Raw genomic sequence first — 19,066 nt, 5'->3', positions numbered from 1 at the left:
ATCTGTGCAATAATAAAATACAAGAGGATGTGTTTTAACAGGCTACTTTATTCTGGCATTTTTTTGGAAAAAGCGTGCATGCAAGAGTGTGACCTCTGATGGACTGTTCCAGATTGCCTCCTAGCTTATGCCCAATGTACTATTAGTTGGCATGTTTTAATACCACACACTATTAAGTACAACAAACCTCTGAAGTTTCCAGAGAACAGGTAATTTCGACCAGTCAAAATTTCTGGAATGCGAATAATTAAGCCAGACTGATATAACACATTTCTACAGTACAGGCAACTCAGCTCAGTAAGAAATACATAGTGAGAATATAAAAGCAAAGCTGTGCGTTAAGGTATTTTGTATTTTCCCACTTTTGAAACTGCACTAATAGAAAAACATAATGGTGGAGCGAAATATGTAGAAGTCAGGAAAGAGTTAATGTCAGGTTTCAGTACATTTTTAACCTCGTAGAGTCTGTCCATAATTCCAACTAATCTGAAAAGGAACGGTGACCCACAGTGTTCTTTCTAGAAAGGCTTAAACAGAAAATCAAAGGTAAAGAAAGCACAGCTGGGCTCAGGCAATAATTTATAGCCAGACTCAGATGCTGGCCATATCTATGTACAGAGCCCTACATTATTTTTCTTAAGTGTTCAAATATGAAATGTTGCATTTATGGTGCATTTTTACTCTCCCACCAGCACATGAAAAAAAATCTAAAACATAAAAAGTTCAAGATTTATCATTGACACTAGCAGCAAAATCAAAAGTCTTAAAGAATAAAGTGCACTTGGCCTAATTCACCTATGGATATTTTTTCAGAAGGTTTGTGTTAATTTAACTCTGGCATCCTTGCAATTTTGCTACTTCTCCTGCAATGTATAAATACATGTATTACTTTAGTTCGTGCAAAAAAATACAATGTTATGCTGGACTCGAAAGATTCATTTCTGAGGAGGAAGATTTAAATGTGAAACAATTACTTCAGAAGAGATAAATGAGAACTTCACATAATAATGATAAATAGGCAAGTGTATATCCCTTGGGAGGCCCACCAACAAATGCAAAGTGTTGATGTTTGTAGAATCATTTGTCCACGAGGGAGAGCTTATTTACCTATGAAACAAATGCAAAAATGGTGCAAAGCCTGCAGCGGCCACCTTTACCAAACATTTCTCAAAGACTTAAGCTGACAAATGAATCTGAAGAGATGAAGTTGGTGGATCTGGTAATAGAAAGAGCAATACCCTTTTTTGATTTCCTTATGGAAAAGGGTAGAGAAAGGTCTCAGTCTATTCTTAAGAAACCACCAGAACAGTGGACAGAAGATCCAATCTTTAACACATTTTGTGAACTTTTGGCGATCATGACAGTAGTGGATGATGTACGTGAAAGATTAATTAACCTCATTAAAGACCGTGCTTATGTTGTAGATCTACAAGTGTACAACAACCCCCTGCTGTTCAGTTCAGATGACATTAAAACTTACAAACGGAGTGACCACTAAATCTTGTTTATTTTCATTAAAGATTTGTGTGTTGGTCATAAATATGATAATGAATAAGACTAGCCTGGTGCAGAGCCCGAATCTGTTAACGATTTTTTTTTTAGGACCATCTCAATGAACCATGCAATATACAGTGGTGTGAAAAACTATTTGCCCCCTTCCTGATTTCTTATTCTTTTGCATGTTTGTCACACAAAATGTTTCTGATCATCAAACACATTTAACCATTAGTCAAATATAACACAAGTAAACACAAAATGCAGTTTTTAAATGATGGTTTTTATTATTTAGGGAGAAAAAACCTACATGGCCCCGTGTGAAAAAGTAATTGCCCCCTTATTTTAAAATAAGCTAACTGTGGTGTATCACACCTGAGTTCAATTTCTGTAGCCACCCCCAGGCCTGATTACTGCCACACCTGATTCAATCAAGAAATCACTTAAATAGGAGCTGCCTGACACAGAGAAGTAGACCAAAAGCACCTCAAAAGCTAGACATCATGCCAAGATCCAAAGAAATTCAGGAACAAATGAGAACAGAAGTAATTGAGATCTATCAGTCTGGTAAAGGTTATAAAGCCATTTCTAAAGCTTTGGGACTCCAGCGAACCACAGTGAGAGCCATTATCCACAAATTGCAAAAACATGGAACAGTGGTGAAACTTCCCAGGAGTGGCCGGCCGACCAAAATTACCCCAAGAGCGCAGAGACGACTCATCCGAGAGGTCACAAAAGACCCCAGGACAAAGTCTAAAGAACTGCAGGCCTCACTTGCCTCAATTAAGGTCAGTGTTCACGACTCCACCATAAGAAAGAGACTGGGCAAAAACGGCCTGCATGGCAGATTTCCAAGAAGCAAACCACTGTTAAGCAAAAAGAACATGAGGGCTCATCTCAATTTTGCTAAGAAACATCTCAATGATTGCCAAGACTTTTGGGAAAATACCTTGTGGACTGATGGGACAAAAGTTGAACTTTTTGGAAGGCAAATGTCCCGCTACATCTGGCGTAAAAGGAACACAGCATTTCAGAAAAAGAACATCATACCAACAGTAAAATATGGTGGTGGTAGTGTGATGGTCTGGGGTTGTTTTGCTGCTTCAGGACCTGGAAGGCTTGCTGTGATAGATGGAACCATGAATTCTACTGTCTACCAAAAAATCCTGAAGGAGAATGTCCTGCCATCTGTTCGTCAACTCAAGCTGAAGCGATCTTGGGTGCTGCAACAGGACAATGACCCAAAACACACCAGCAAATCCACCTCTGAATGGCTGAAGAAAAACAAAATAAAGACTTTGGAGTGGCCTAGTCAAAGTCCTGACCTGAATCCAATTGAGATGCTATGGCATGACCTTAAAAAGGCGGTTCATGCTGGAAAACCCTCAAATAAAGCTGAATTACAACAATTCTGCAAAGATGAGTGGGCCAAAATTCCTCCAGAGCACTGTAAAAGACTCATTGCAAGTTATCGCAAACGCTTGATTGCAGTTATTGCTGCTAAGGGTGGCCCAACCAGTTATTAGGTTCAGGGGGCAATTACTTTTTCACATAGGGCCATGTAGGTTTGGATTTTTTTTCTCCCTAAATAATAAAAACCATCATTTAAAACTGCATTTTGTGTTTACTTGTGTTATATTTGACTAATGGTTAAATGTGTTTGATGATCAGAAACATTTTGTGTGACAAACATGCAAAAGAATAAGAAATCAGGAAGGGGGCAAATAGTTTTTCACACCACTGTATATATATTTTGATTTTACAAAAACAAAGAAAATGAAGAAATAATTTAAGAATTATTTTCAGTTAAAACTTCAGCAGGACATGCAGGGGACTAGATCTTTGTTCAAGGCTGGTTTCTGACCTGCTACTGGGAACAGGCACCAATCCCAGCAACCATGAATAGAAATTTAAAAAGTGGTTTAAGAAAATGATTAATGGATAAATACATTCAGAAATGCTCATGTCGACTGTATTAAATTTAAATTATCCTTCCCTATTGGATTACCCTTTATAATCTGCAAAATCCAAAATGTGATTTTCAATTTATATATATATATATATATATATAAATAATCAGTCAGTGTACAAAAATTATTGTAGTTTACAATCAGAAGCTCAAACCTAAGACAAAGTCTTAGACAGCAATTAATGAAGGAATCAAGAAACCCTAATTTTATATAGCATATACAATACACTTATGGTTATTCCCGTCACAGTAGTTTACACAATAACAATGTTTTAACTTCCTAAACTAATCATATTATTAAGTCACACAAACTGCTCAAGTCTGTTTTTCAGTAATAAGATTGGAATCCTGTTAGACTATTAAGAGCAATGCTCTACACGACAAGGTATGAAGAGCATTCAGTATTGATATGCCCCTTTGAACCAGTGTAATCAACTGTTAGTTAACTTACAGTAACATGAACACCGCCAAATAACAGGACAAAATTGCAATTACCTCAGAGTTAATATTGTATATGTCAGTTTTAATAGAGTTTTAACAAGGGGTACATAACAGAAGCATTTTTATATTTATACATTTCTGATATATTTTGGTGACAGGCAGTCTCAGGTGATTAGCCTTTAGAAGAAATACATCTCTCTCTCTTACATATCTCAAACAATTAAATACACAATTCAGGCTAAACTGATGGCATGCACCTAGCTTCATTTTTGTGTGAAATGCAAGGCAAAGGCGATATTCTCCAAGTCTGAAACAGGTAAGCATATAACAAAAAATATTAAATCAAAATTCAAACTGAAGACCTTCAGAGAGTTTTAAGAAAAGATGCATTCTTACCAAATGGACAAGTTAAGTGTAAAACAGAAAACACAGACACAAACACAAAAAAAAAACACCTGAAAAAGGGTAAGGATGGCATAAACAAGCCTAGGTTTACATTTAGAATAAGGCAAATACAAAAGAAAATAAAGAGCAGGGATCCTGAGCATGGTATTTTATACAGTAAATAAAACAGTAGCTCAGTATGCTTAAAATGAACTGTGAATGTGACTCTTCACTGAAAAACAAGCCGGCATTTAAAAGAAAACAATGACATGTTTATTCTATAAGCTTCAGTCAGGGGCAAATTAACCAAGTGCTACATTTTTTGAAAATACAGCATTTTCTTGTCCTTTATCACTGACTAAATCTCGATCAGAAAATTACAGACCAGTAATTTACTCCATTCTGCTAGTGTTACACATGAACTTACTAAATTCGGGTTTTCCATTGCCTACTATAAACATATGGTTTGTATCAGTCCTGTAATGAAACTGTTCATGCATTTGCTAACCAACCCCAATTGTAAAATACTTTTGCAGTGAACCAAAACCTCTCCTTGCACGATTCACCTTAAAGAAAAATGCATTCTTGGTGCGATGTCACCATTCAAACAGATGTGGAAGGCAGCAAATTACTGAGAAACCTCACAACAAAGATGTAACAACATGAAACTTAACTAAACTCAGAAGAAAATATGCAAGCTGCCATATGGTAGTGTGTAAAATTAAAATATTCTCATTTTACAAATGACAACTAACCATTTCACAAGTTGACATCTATGAATATTAAATTCAAATCTGCAATTAAATCAGATTTAACACAGATATGCTATAGACTTTGGGTTTCATTCAACTAAGATCAGGGTGAATTTATTTATTTCAGTAGAAGTAACTTGAGATTCTTTAGTGACAGACACAACGTACACATCCCTACCATGCTTCACATACAAGTAAGCCCTGTGCTGTCCTCTATAACTTAATTTTGTTTGGTTTTCTGATATCAGGCAATCTGCTGCATAAAGTCTTACTAATAATCTTTAGCAGGTCACATTTGTGGATTTCTTAAGTAGCAGAAGTGCAGAGTCCAGAAGTCTAACTAGAACTGTGCGAAAATTTCCAAGTTCAGATGAAGGCCTATTTAGAATATTTTCACCAATTTAATTTTTAATGCAGTTCAATGCCTGTTGACTGGTAGTGATGCCCTGTATAAAGACAGACAAACAATTCTCTCCTTACTCTGTACACTGTTTTCCATTATGTGGATAGCATTAAAGCCTTACAACAGCTAGTTACATCACGGCCCACTTACTAAGTCCTCCTCCACTCTCCAGATAAATTAAACAATCCCAGCATGTCCTATCTCTTAGTACCAATATGCAAGTAATGACAGTTTTCCATGAATGTCTGAACTGTTCTCTACTTTCTAATTTTGAGGTCCAGTATACTGGATAAATGAGTACATACCCTCAGAACATAGAAATATATTTTTGCACAAATTAGGACCATTCACAATTCACAAAGTTAATGCAATTTAAATGTATTAAACCTACATATCATATGACATGTCATCAATATCTATAAAATAAGTAAATTAGGCAAAATTTCCTAAATCAAAGGGGAAAAGACGAGTCTACCTTTGGGAAAATGCCACATAATTATGCAATATTCTAGTACTTAGCATGTCCACAATTACTTTGATTCTTCTTGCCATTGTGGTTAATAACATACTGTTTCACATATCCTGTTCCACTCCAGAAGCGTTACCTCTTTGAATTCTACCTTGATGTTTGATGGGGGACGGCTACTCAACTTGTATCTTAAATATTCCCCAAGAGGGTTGAAGTCGTGTGGTATACTTAGCCACTCCAGCACTTTCATTTTGTTCTTCTTTAAGAAAGCAACTGTGCTCTTGGAAGAATATTTGGGGTCACTGCCACGTGAAAAATATTTAATAGGTTAAGTACTACTCATAATTGAAGGTGAACTTGTTACATCTGTTAGAGTGCTATAGATCAACAAACTAATCTCTTGATTAATTACCATTAAGTAGGCTAAGAAAACAACTTTCGGACTATACTTGTGTAATTTTTATAAGGTTACTCATTTTTGTTTCTTAAAATACTTTCCTGAATTAATATTGACATATTTTATTGGTAACTGATAAACCAGTTTTGTTGACAAACCACCATCATATATGAAGTCTTTTGATTGAAAAGAGCAAAACAGCTACATTTGTCAGTTTTCAGACTTTTAAACAGATGTATTCATTTCTGCCATACATGTCATTTTCAAGACACCTCTTCACAAAGCACCCTGAACGTTTCACTTGCTGCTCTCTATCATCCATTGTTTTTCTTCCTAACTGCTGCTGTGCCTTAAATTCTAATGTGTAATACCAAATAACTCCCAAAAGTGCCCCCAAGGGCTACCAAATCCTTTTGACTCGTGTCAAAACCAAAAATGATGTGGCTTAGGTTGAGGATGTCTTAAGAGACTTTTAAAGACCTGGGAATATATGAGGTGTCTCTAAAAGTCCTTGTGTGATTTGAATTTTTAACAACTTCATGCTTACATAAGAAATAAACAATCTATAAAATGTAACAAAGAAGAAATAAATTTAAGATTTTGATAGAATGTTTAATGGTTCATTTATTCCAATTTATTTTTTACTTTGCAGATAATAAAGTTTACTTCTGGCTGAATAACTAATTCTTCTTGAATAAAAGGTCAATTGCTTGCTCTGGTTAACACAACTAAGGTTCATTAGCCATTAAATTTGTTTTCATTTATTTTTTTCCTGTGAGGCAACATGAAAACTGAATTTTACTCAATAAAACCTTGCTCTGTAAACAATCTTTGTGCTAGTATAATAAAAGTGATCAGTGACTCAAACACAACTGCCGACCATATTTGGGGAACTTCAGCATCATGGTCGTCTTGTGTGTATATAAGATTAAGGTATATTAAAAAATAAATATTCTTTATAGACACACACACATACACACATATACATACATACAGTGGAACCTTGGTTCATGAACGTCTCGGTACACGACCAAAAAGTTCGCCAAACTTTTGCCTCGGTTCACGACCACACACTCGGTATACGAACAAGCCAGTTTCCCTTTCGGCTTGTGCGCACCAATGATTTCTGCATGTGTTGCATTGTTATCGTGCGTGCCTGCCTTGCCTGCTGGTTCATACGCGCCAATTACTGTATTTAAGCATGTGTTCAGCCGCTCCCTGTTCATTGTTCACCGTCAGACGTGTGCGCTTTACCTGTGATCTCTGTGCTTTACAGTATTTCGTGTGCTTTAGCAGTTAACCATGGCTTCTAAGCAAGTGAAGAGTGGGGAGAACAAAGTTTTGAAGAAAATTGAAATCGAAGTAAAGAAAGAAATTATTGAAAAATTTAAGTGTGGCATTCGTGTTATGGATCTTGCTGCCGAGTACAAGAAGTCAAAATCTATGATTTCGACTATTCTAAAGCAGAAAGAATCTATTAAAGCAGCTGATGTTGCAAAAGGAGTTACAGCGTTAACCAGGCAGAGGCTTCAAGTGCTGGAAGAGTTGGAAAAACTGTTTACTAGTTTACTCATTTACTAATTTGAGAACCCTCATGCTTTCAAGCAGCACAATGTAAACAAAGCCAGACTGCCAGTAATGTGGAGGGCAAACAAGAAGGGTTGGGTCACAAGGACTTTGTTTTTGGAATGGCTGCATGAAGCTTTCGCTCCCACCAGCTAAACAGCTAAAAACACCAGAAACCCAAGAAATCACAAGAGAGAAAACACCTGAAGGAAAACATCCCTCCATCGCGGAGCCAGACTCTCCCTCAAAACTGTAACCTCCTTTCCACCTAGTTCCTCCTCACTTCATGCCAGAACTTGACTCATGTAAGGTTAGTTTTCTTGGTGGTTTATGGTTTTTGTATTAAGGATTTTTCAAAAGTTAATTTTTCAGTTCGTAGCATGAATTGTTGCAATGTTACTTTTCTCTTTTTTCAAATGTTCATTTTTTTCCCTGTGCTTAAAACTCATTTTAAAAAAGTGTTTACTGTACAGCGATCAGGCTGTAAGGCTATTAGCATGAACTCCTGCAAAGTTACTTTTTTGGTTGCTTGTGGTTGGTTTTTAAATAAATTTTGGATTTGTTCTAAATGTTCCTTTTTTCCCCCAGTGCTTAAAACTCATTAAAAAAAAGTGTTTACAGCGATCGGGTCATAAGACTATAGCACGAACTCTTGCAATGTTAGTTTTCTCTGTTGTTCAAGGTTTTCTCGGTGTTATTCAATGTTTTTACATTTAGTTTACTATTAGATGTGCATTCTATCGTATAATTAACTATATTTGTGCTTAAAAATCTTAAAAAAAAAATCTATTTAAATACAGTTCCTACGGTCTGGAACGGATTAATTGTATTTACATACAATCCTATGGGGGAAATTGCTTCGGTTTACGACCAGAGTTTTGGAACGAATTATGGTCGTAAACCGAGGTTCCACTGTGTGTGTGTGTGTGTGTGTGTGTGTGTGTGTGTGTATATATATATATATATATATATATATATATATCTCCAAATACCACTGACTCACTCATCACAAAATCTCCTGAACCATGAGGACTTGGGACTTGAAATTTGGAATGTAGGTTACCCTTGGCCTATAGGTGCTCGCTAAGACACGTTTTAAAACTTTTGCGGTCCAAGCGACTTCTGTCTCTATGTCTGTCCACTTTTCACAGGAGGACAGAAAAAAAAACTCCAGTTAGGCTGGAGAAAAAAGAAAAAGAAAATCTGCAGGGGATCCAAGGCCAAAAAGACTGCCCAGCCCCCACTGGACATTTATCCTAACATAAACGTTCTTAAATCACTCCTCTTTGTCAGGGCTGTTTCTAACCTATTTGGTCCCCCAGACAAGAAAATTTGTCTGTCCTCCCCACCCCCATATACAGACACTCACACACAATATAGTACTGATACAGATTAACCACTTATTTAATTTGAAATAAATAAAAATAGAATAATAATATAACAGAACTCTTTTGCATGTAAATTGTGTATCTACAAAAACATTCAAAACTTCTCATATATATATATATATATATATATATATATATATATATATATAAAATCCAATGTCTGTCTGTCTGTATGTTTGTCTGCTTTTCACAAGAGACTATGTAACGGATTTAGATCAGGTTTTTTTCTATTTGCTTGAACATTTCAGTTGATTTTGCGACTTATCACATCGTGCTAAGTACCATAGTTCGCTTGCGGTAATGATGTATTTATGCAAATCCAACAGAGTGGCTGTGGGCCGAGAGCAGGGGGACGGGCCCTTCCTCATTCTCTCACCAGCCTCCACTTAACTAGAGATACCCGTTTGTTCAACAGACATTATCGTCTACAGATTGTTAAGGAATAGCATTTGACATTTTTGAGAGAGAGATCAGGGCTCCATGTGTTTTAGAGGGTAGGTGCCAATTGCCAGAGATATCACGGCCAAGTGCTTTTCTCCCTACGCTGGGAACGCTTTCCCGTCACAGCTGAACACGATCAGATATAATGCCAACGTCTATTGATTTTTAAAGTGTATTCTGTTTAATTACTATGAGGGCCAAAGCACGAAGTACAACTAGTCATATGATAAAAGTTACATTTCCCCTTGGTCGCATTAAACATTTTCTATATAAAAATACAATTTGCACAAGGACTTTATACTTATCCTGTGCTTATTTACCACACAAATGACCTGCAGGATCAACTTATACAGGTACATCCTCATTTAACAAAGAATTTTATTTTTCCTTTAATTTTCTATTTTGCCCAAATGTAATTTTTGAATACATCACCATTAGTACTGGTATTTCATGTAACATTTTTTTTTTTTTTACAAAATTGTGTTAAGAAAGAAAATATCCTGTATGATTCAAGAGTTTAAAGAGGGTTTAGCTTTTTACTATTATTTTATGAATAACAAAACAGCTATTGTAACATTATTTCGAACCATAACTGCTTTTAGTCAAGTCATTTAGTATTAGGATAATAAATAGTTTTCACTAATACGGTTTTTCACATTAACCAGACTTACTGCATACCCAACACAGAGGGGGGGGGGTTATGTGGTTAAATTTTCAAATTTTACACATTTCCTGGAGAGGCAGTGGAAAAATAATTTCCCAAAGATTAAAAAAACAATTCAGTATGCAACTAAAAATGGAGGAAACCTTCTCCAAGTACTGGAACTGGAAACCTTGACAAAGTATTTTGAAGAGTAAAAAACATACTAATGCTTAAAACCCCCTTCATAAATAAATAACTTTCACATATAGGCAATATACATACATAGCCTATATTTGTATTCAGGAACATTCAAATCTTCCAGATTGTTCCTAATATAGTGATAAAGTCAGCATCTATAAATCCATTAACATAGCTGTCTAAACCCAATTCACTGTGCTGATTGGCAATGCTTATTTCAGCAATTTGCACTGCAAGGCAGGAACCAAAACTGGACGGGACAACAGTGATAAAATCTTTAACGTTTATTTTCTTATATGCACATTTCATATTGTATTGGTTATTTGATTTTGAAACCAGTAAAACCATAAAAAATTGTAATGATTAAGGGGACTTATTTGTGTGAACAAAAAGCATGCATGTATGACTTTTACAGAAGTACGCCTCTCCAAAATGGAGTTTTAGACAATGAAAAATGCTCATTACATATTTAACTTTATAAGTTCTGCTTTATATTTCAACATAGTAAATGGGCTGCACAATAACCATATTACTCATGAAGATATAATGCTTGGTCTACAACAAAATCCTCCAATGTCCAAACAAACAAACAAACAACAAAATCAGTGTACTTTACAGATTTAGGTGTGCTGAATTTATTTCCAAAACTGGAATTTCTCTATCACAAATCATTTCTTTGAGATATTTGATTTAGTGAAAAATTTCATTTTGAAAATATTTTATGATTTTTTAGCATTAGTTGAGGTGGAAACAACCCAACATTAATTATTTACCTTATAAATTTTTGCTCTGTTCTTATTAAAATAACCAGGGATTTATATTTAGAATGTTAGAAAGATGCCTTATTGTCACAATGGAGAAAGTTTTGTTTAAATGGTTTTTACCGAAACATGCAAAGTCAAGGTGATCCATCCATTGTCTCAACCAGGTAACAGTTAAGAAAAAGGTAAAAACATGGGGAAGGATTCAAATATGTCAGGCAGACATTTCCTCGCATCACCAAAGCAAAAATAAAAGAAGGAATCTTCACTGGACCTTTTCAAGGACACAATTTTCAACTCCAAGCTGTACAAAATTAAACAAAGAGAGTTTGGGAGGCATTTGAAAGCATGCATTACAATTTTCTTGGGAATACATGGAAAGAAAACCACAAGGAGCTAGTTTAGGAGCTTCCCTTTTCCTTAGGTGTAACACGTCTTCAAAACTCAATTTCCTACACACTTATTTCGATTTGAACTTTTCAGAACATGGGAGGGGTCTCTGATGAACATGGGGAACGGATCCACCAAGACATCTCTCAAATGGAGAGACATTATAGTGGAAAGGGGAGTAAGTCTACAATAGGGGTGCCCACATTTTTTCAGCTTGCGAGCTACTTTTAAAAACGACCAGGTCAAACCCACACATACTGAGTATCATAAGTGGGTAGTAACAAGTTACATTTACTCCATTACATTTACTTGAGTAACTTCTTAAAAAATTGTACTTCTAAGAGTAGTTTTACTGTACCATACTTTTTACTTTTACTTGAGTACATTTGTGAAGAAGAAACTCTACTCTTACTCCGCTACATTGGACAACACTCGAATTGTTACTTTTGTTCCATTAGATAAAGTCTGACAGACAATTTTCAATCTGCTCTGTGTAGCGTATGCTGTCAAGTTGTGCACATGCCTTCCATTGCGTCTCCAGCTCTGACACGAGGTTTTGGATGTTCCCCAAATCAAGGCACTGCAGCTTTGAGGACAGATGTTGCATTTTTTGTTTGAAAGCATTAACTGAGCTACTCATACTGACCATGATTTTCTCTTTTCCTTGCAGCTGTAAATTAAGCTCATTTAACATGCTGGTCAGATCGGAAAAAAAATGTCTAGCGGCCATTGATCATTATTAAGTTGCTTGTATTCTGCATGTTTAATGACAAGGAGAAACACCATTTTCTCCGGCCAGGGGTCTTGAAATCTCAGGAGGAATTTCTCCCTAGCCATCTGCATCAACGAAGGCATCTTTTATCATCTCTCCATCTTGGAAGGACTTCTTATGCTTAATGATCGAGTGAGAACGATGCCTCAGTGTGTCTGCCTTTGCTTTTGAATTCAGCTGAGTGAAAAATGATGGCTATCCGATTAACTGCGATTTTAGTTCCCTCTCCTTTCTCTTTCTCAGATCGCTTTTAGGAAGGAAGTCAGTTTCGTAGTTTTTATCAACAGTTCAAAAGTGCCTTTCCACATTTTCCTTTTATGGAATAGCAATGATAGATTGACAGATCAGAAAAGCACACTTCGATTGTGACATTGTGAGAGAAAAAAATCCTTTTCCAATTCTACATCCAGCCCATAACCAACAAATTTTTTTTAAAAATCCCTTCTTTAGTCGATATAAATTGGAAGGCTAACTAGATCACTGAGACAGCCAGAGTTTTGCAGTAGTTTGCGCATTTGATCATGTGTGCGGGATGAACAGTGTGTTAGAAGAGATCTCAGACTGGCTGCCATGTATGTCAATTAAGTGGCAAATGCCATAGGGAGGATATATGAAAGACTAGCAGAATACCCGCGCTTTGCAGCGGAGAAGTAGTGTGTTAAAGAAGTTATGAAAAAGAAAAGGAAAAATTTTAAAAATAACGTAACATGATTGTTAATGTAATTGTTTTGTCATTGATATGAGTGTTGCTGTCATCTCTCTATATTTATATTTATATATATATCTATATATATCTATATACATATATCTATATATATCTATCTATATATATATCTATATATATCTATCTATATATATATCTATATCTATCTCTATATATCTATCTATCTATATCTATCTATATCTATATCTATATATCTATATATACATACATACACACATACATGTGTACACATATACACACAAACATATACTATGGGGTGCCAAACAGGCAAATACATTGATTTTCTGAATATATAAAGTCAAGGCGTCAGAATATATAAAGTCAAAACTTGAATATATAAAGTCAGCGTCGGTATATATAAAGTCATTCCTGATTATATAAAGTCAAAGTCAAAATATATTGATTGAAACGACTCTGAACTGAACAAAGTTAACAAAAACGTATTCAGAAAAATAAATTAAAAAAACACTGTTCGGTTAATGTTTTGAAAATGATGCATGTGCCCTGCCCAGGATTGGTTCCTGCCTTGCGCGCAGTGTTGGCTGGGATTGGCTCTAGGAGACCCCTGTGACAAACACCAGCAGCAGCCTGTCTATGAACTTAATTTAAATTTTAGGTTTACACCGTGCTTTGTTTCTGAAGTAGCTGCAGGCATGAATATGCTTGTACAGTATGTGTCACTCGCTCGCTTCTTATTGTTTCGCTGCCTTCTCAATTATATAATGCATGTTTTCTTCAGCGCTTTTTGGAGCTCTTCCTGGTTTTCTACGTAATGCGTTGACAGTCAGTTCACGGATTACGGGAAGCGTGATGATGTCACACGAAACTCCGCCCCCCCATGGCCATCGAGCTCAACTCCATTACATTATATGGAGAAAAATAGGTTCCAGTTATGACCATTATGCGTAGAATTTCGAAATGAAACCTGCCCAACTTTTGTAAGTAAGCTGTAAGGAATGAGCCTGCCAAATTTCAGCCTTCCACCCACACGGGAAGTTGGAGAATTAGTGATGAGTGAGTGAGTGAGTGAGTGAGTGAGTCAGTCAGTCAGTCAAGGCTTTGCCTTTTATTAGTATAGATTAACATTAAAAAAAATTTTTTTTTGAATGCAACACGATCTACTTGCACTACCTTTCTGATCTACGGTCGATTGCAATCGACGTATTGGACACCCCTGGTCTGTTGGTCATTCCACTGTAAAACACCTTCAGAAGAATTTAAAAGGAAAAAACTACCAAGTGACTACTTTTCATAAGTAATGATTATTTTTTAAACAACTGTGTTTGATTTATAATTTTTTCCACCATAAATGATTGATTTTAAAAATATATTTTTTTCTCTAAAATTTTTGTATTTTAAATGTTCATCTCTCAAAATATGGATGTGATAGAGGATTTATGTTGCCAGATTTGAATTCCGTACCCTCAGATCTATTAAGAACCCCAAAGTATTCGAAATACAAAAGGTTAAATACTGTTAAGTACTGCTCCTATAAATAGAAAGATCGGGATTAAATTTATACTATTATTTTTAAAATGTCCAAATATACCCTGAGATACATACTTAGACTCCCACAAGTAAGGCTGGTAGAGGGCACGATCTTTATGATACTTGCAAATTTTGGTGGCGATTGCATGGCGTTCACCGAATATGTCCTCCAAGCACAGGCCTAAAATGTGCATGTCAAACCATTCTTAGACTTTTTTTGGTTCAGTTCATAGTTGCGGGGCAGGGGGGTGCTAGAGCATGACAACAACAGCAGTCACCACTAAATTGCTGTGGTGAGAGTATACGCAGATTGCAGAGTGTGGGAGGCATGTAATGGACTTGGCAACCTATAACTACTTGACTTATGCCTCGTTTCCAATGTTGTCAGGCTAAATTCTAGCTTGTTGCATCCCAGTGCTATGAAAAATTAACTCCAAAAAGTTTGATTGTATGTATAAGCAAGTCTGAAATTCGTTGTCATTTTTAAACAGATTCTTCAGGATGAACACGGGTGTCATAAAAAGAACACTTCAAACAATGACAGAAAATGCACCTTCATGCAAGGAGTAATTTCTGTGGGGTTTTTTTTTTTGGCTCTTTATTTCACCATATACAATTTCTTGTATAAGGAATTTGGTAGTTTTCGCAAGGTCAGCCATCCTACATTGCCCCAGGGGCAACTGCAGGTTAACAGACTTGCTCAAAGACCTAGCAGAGCAGGATATCTTTTGGCAGTAATGGGGATTCAGGGCCACATCTCTGTGCATCTCAATGTAGAACTCTGTGGCCTTTAGATTTTGACTTAACGATAAACGGGGGGAGGAAATATGGGACTATTTATGTTGAGCTGAATGCCTTTGTCTCCTCCGTTTTTTTTTTTTAAAAAAGGTACGTACTTTAATCATATGCATACCCAAATTGTTCAAACCCTTGCCCTAAAGTAATTCTTGATATAAATGTGCACTTTTCACGGGAAGGTGCATGGCTATTTAGATTAAATGGGAACGATGGATTATAAGGTTTAATGATTGTGAAAAACTGGCACAATATTAATGTGCTGCAATATCCAGCTACTACTACTGTACTGTCCAGTACATTCACGTCCACGGTGCTATTGCCATTCAGTCGGATTGCTCTGTGGCTTCAAGCTCCCGTCGTTGTAAATGTGTCTGACGATTCCCCCTAAGATGAAGCCATAGACTCTTAACAGAAAGAGCGAAAGGGACCCGGAATACGAGTGGGAGAACGCAGTGTTTGAAACACAAAGTGAGCGTGACGGTATCGTTTCCTTTTAAATATAAGAAAATCTTTTTTGCGTTTGCCTGGCGATAGATACACGGGAAACGCGAATACACTCACAAAGACAACTGCTATTTGCCAGGAGCTAAAAAGAAAAGACGTACTGTGGTGGATCCATTAAAAATAAAAATCGTACAATACTATAGCTATTGCCGGACTAGATAAATGGTCACATAAATCGTCAATGCCAGAGGGTAGCATCTGCATTAGGCGCTGAGCAACAATCATCTTGCTTAAACGTAAGTATTGAGAGGTTTTCCTGCACTTTTAAAGACTCTGTACTTCAGATGTCAAGCAGATTAGCGCGTAAATTCGACTGCATATGCAGCCCAATGTCGCACAAGAAACGCGCAAAGACATCGCAAACACCTACCGGAAGATCTGGCAAAATTCGTAGCCCCTGATACAAGAAGCATGCAATGTATTTAATAACAAATTATCAGGAGACATATACTCACATTCCTCTGACTTATACCGGATTGCTCATTTCCTTACTTACTCGACAATAACGAAATAAACCTCACCTACCAAGACGTTCTGATCGTTTTAAGCTATAAAGACAAAAGTATTCGCAGGAGGTCGGCAAGCACTTAAAGGCTGCCCCTTAATCGATTTTTTAAAGAAAAAAACTTCTAAAACGTTGTTTATTTCCGGATGCAACTCCCAAGGCCTCGGAGCCCATCCGGGAGATCCCTAATCCGCCTCAGTATGACGGGGAAAGTTGCACCGGGCAAAAGGCAAGAAAATACAAGTCAGCCGGACACCAACACGCAATAAACAAGAAGTGAACTTACATCCGTCAATCTCCTCCGTCAAGTCGTCCTGAAACAGGGCTAAATCTGCAAAAAGAAGAGAGAGTCATCAGGCGCGAATATGGGGGCACAAGCAAGCTCTCAAGGAGATGCGGAGTGAAAACCCCAAATACGCTCACTTGTTTACACGAGTCAAACTGCACTCTTCAGCTGAAACAACTGAAGTAAACTATGCGTACCCGACATCTTGTCCTGGTGCTACATTTAAAGAGGCTTTTTCTAGAGCGCAAAACATCCAAACAACTGGAAGCCAAAGAAACAGAAAACGAGCAAACAGTAGAACGGCTGTGAAAGCAAGCGCGTGTCCGACAACGGGACCGCGCACGTTAGCGCGCCACCTGGCGGAGTCATCCATTCGGGATTGTGACATCACTCTGAGAACGCAACCGCAACTGAATCAGGCTATACTAGCCCACGTAACGTACGGTTACAGTTTGACAGTTCATCTCTCTCAATAGAATTCTCTGCGGTAATTCAAGTCACACATCTTCAAGTCGCCAAGTTAATTTTTGTTTCTACCGTATGTATCCGCATAAATAACCTTCAGGATTCCGAATGCTGCAGCGCTTGTGCTCTTACTAACCGATAGGCTCGTTTTCTTTTATTTAGTGTAGCCTATAACGTCTGCAATACCACTCAAATTCTGTTAAATGTATTAATAATCGGTGATTAGCGAAGTTCACGTATATGAATGGAAGAACTAAAATTGCCAGATTACCTGGAATTAAAGTGAATGACACAAAACAACACATGTATCTTCCCATGTAGATAGCCAGGTTTTTAGAAGATGAAGAATTTCGCTAATTCTATGAAGTAACAGGGGAGGTCATCGTATCTCTTATTGCCAAGAATGGTAAACACACCGTTAAAAGTAATGTTTCTTTTATGGCACATTATTTGGGTTTTGTGGTTCCTTGTAGACAACGATGTTAAAACGATAACATCTTGCAATCTTCAGTGAGGGCACCCTGGAGTTATAGGGTATATTGGGTCTTCCAAACATCATAAACCCTCGCCCAGAAGACTCTGCCAGCGTTGATCACAGTCCAACTTGTGCCTGAGCAGCGTTCTGCCATGGTTCATTCTGCTTTTTCTGCAGCCATTGTGACTCTTTCTCAGCCTCCTCCATGATGTTTGTGATGGCTTCCCTCTTAAGGGTACCTGTTGTGCCCAATCAACTGAGGGCCTTCAGAGAGATTGACTGGCAAACCCTCTGCATCCTGCCTCTTTTGGCATACAGTGTGCCCACCACCTCTTGCTGTAGTACTCCTCAGCCAAGCCATAATACTTGGCTGTCTTCCTTTCATATGCCTCTTACATTCGGTCTTTCCAGGGAATTGTCAGCTCGAGCATTACCACTTGTCTGGATGACGCGGATGGTACTATGTTTGGCCTAAGTGTAGTCACAGAGATGATCTCAAGAAATGTGAGTCTTTTACCCAAGTCACCATCAGCTGCCAGTCTCTGGTTGTTCCCACAATGCTTGACTGCCTACATGGATGATGATGTGGCTTCTCACCTATACTTTAACAAAGGAAATGGTTGTTCTGCTTGCTGGGGATTCCTTGCTTTGGGTTATAGATGGATATATATCTATCTCTGGCTCTAAATATGTCAGCTACTGTTCTGAGCACCTGGTTGTAGCACCAATGATAGTATTTTTCTCCCAAGGTTTTTACATAACAGTTGAGAATACACCCCAGTAACCAATTTAAATTCTGGAAATAGTTCTTTGCTGTTTTTTGGGCTATGAAAATGTGCCTAATATGGACTGAACAGAAACATTGAACATATAGTAGTCTAACTATCAGGTTGTTAAAAATCAAGAAAACCTAAACTTTGCCTGTGCAGTTTTATGTAGCAAGAGTCCTTTTAAAATTATAAATTGATTATAGTGCGTCACAAATCTGTTAACACCAATTCATTCCCATTTATGGAACTTGTTATGAATCTAAATAAATAAAGGTTCTTTCTGGAACTTTCATGTGGCTGGTTCTTTTGGGAACCAAAATGGCTCCCTTATGAAGTTGCTCTGAAGATCCAGTTTAGCAAGTTTATTTTTAAGAGTGCAGTGCCAGTTCTCCCTGAGTAGATGTGTGTGTTGTGAGAATCAATGACTCTTTACTGCAGTTGCTGACCTTCCAAATTGCTTTCTGGCATGGCATTATACTGTATCTGCTGAGGAGAAGACTCAGTCAGATAGTGTGATGCATCTGCTTCTGAAATCAAAGGATTCTATTACCTCTCTGTAAATTCACCGTCTTGTGAAAAAGGA

At 37.1% G+C, this 19,066-nt stretch overlaps 1 protein-coding gene across 5 annotated transcripts in view; it reads right to left on the bottom strand.

The window, feature by feature from the left end:
- The window catches only part of ppp4r1 (protein phosphatase 4, regulatory subunit 1), a 96,734-nt gene extending 79,621 nt beyond the window's left edge, over positions 1-17,113 (bottom strand). For 3 of the 5 annotated variants that reach the window (XM_039754768.1, XM_039754769.1, XM_039754773.1), the window contains exons 1-2: positions 16,971-17,113; positions 16,774-16,818 (exon numbers count right to left, since the gene is read on the bottom strand). In XM_039754768.1, the coding sequence (XP_039610702.1) occupies positions 16,774-16,818; positions 16,971-16,977 (52 nt within the window). In that variant the 5' untranslated portion in view covers positions 16,978-17,113. Of the gene's footprint in view, positions 1-16,773; positions 16,819-16,910 lie in introns of all 5 variants that reach the window. The other 2 variants (XM_039754770.1, XM_039754772.1) reach the window with 1 other exon arrangement.
- Positions 17,114-19,066: the final 1,953 nt, after the last annotated feature.

The sequence above is a fragment of the Polypterus senegalus genome, chromosome 5 (assembly GCF_016835505.1).
Source record: "Polypterus senegalus isolate Bchr_013 chromosome 5, ASM1683550v1, whole genome shotgun sequence".
NCBI classification, from domain to species: Eukaryota; Metazoa; Chordata; class Cladistia; order Polypteriformes; family Polypteridae; genus Polypterus; species Polypterus senegalus.
This window is presented reverse-complemented; position numbering and strand designations above follow the sequence as displayed.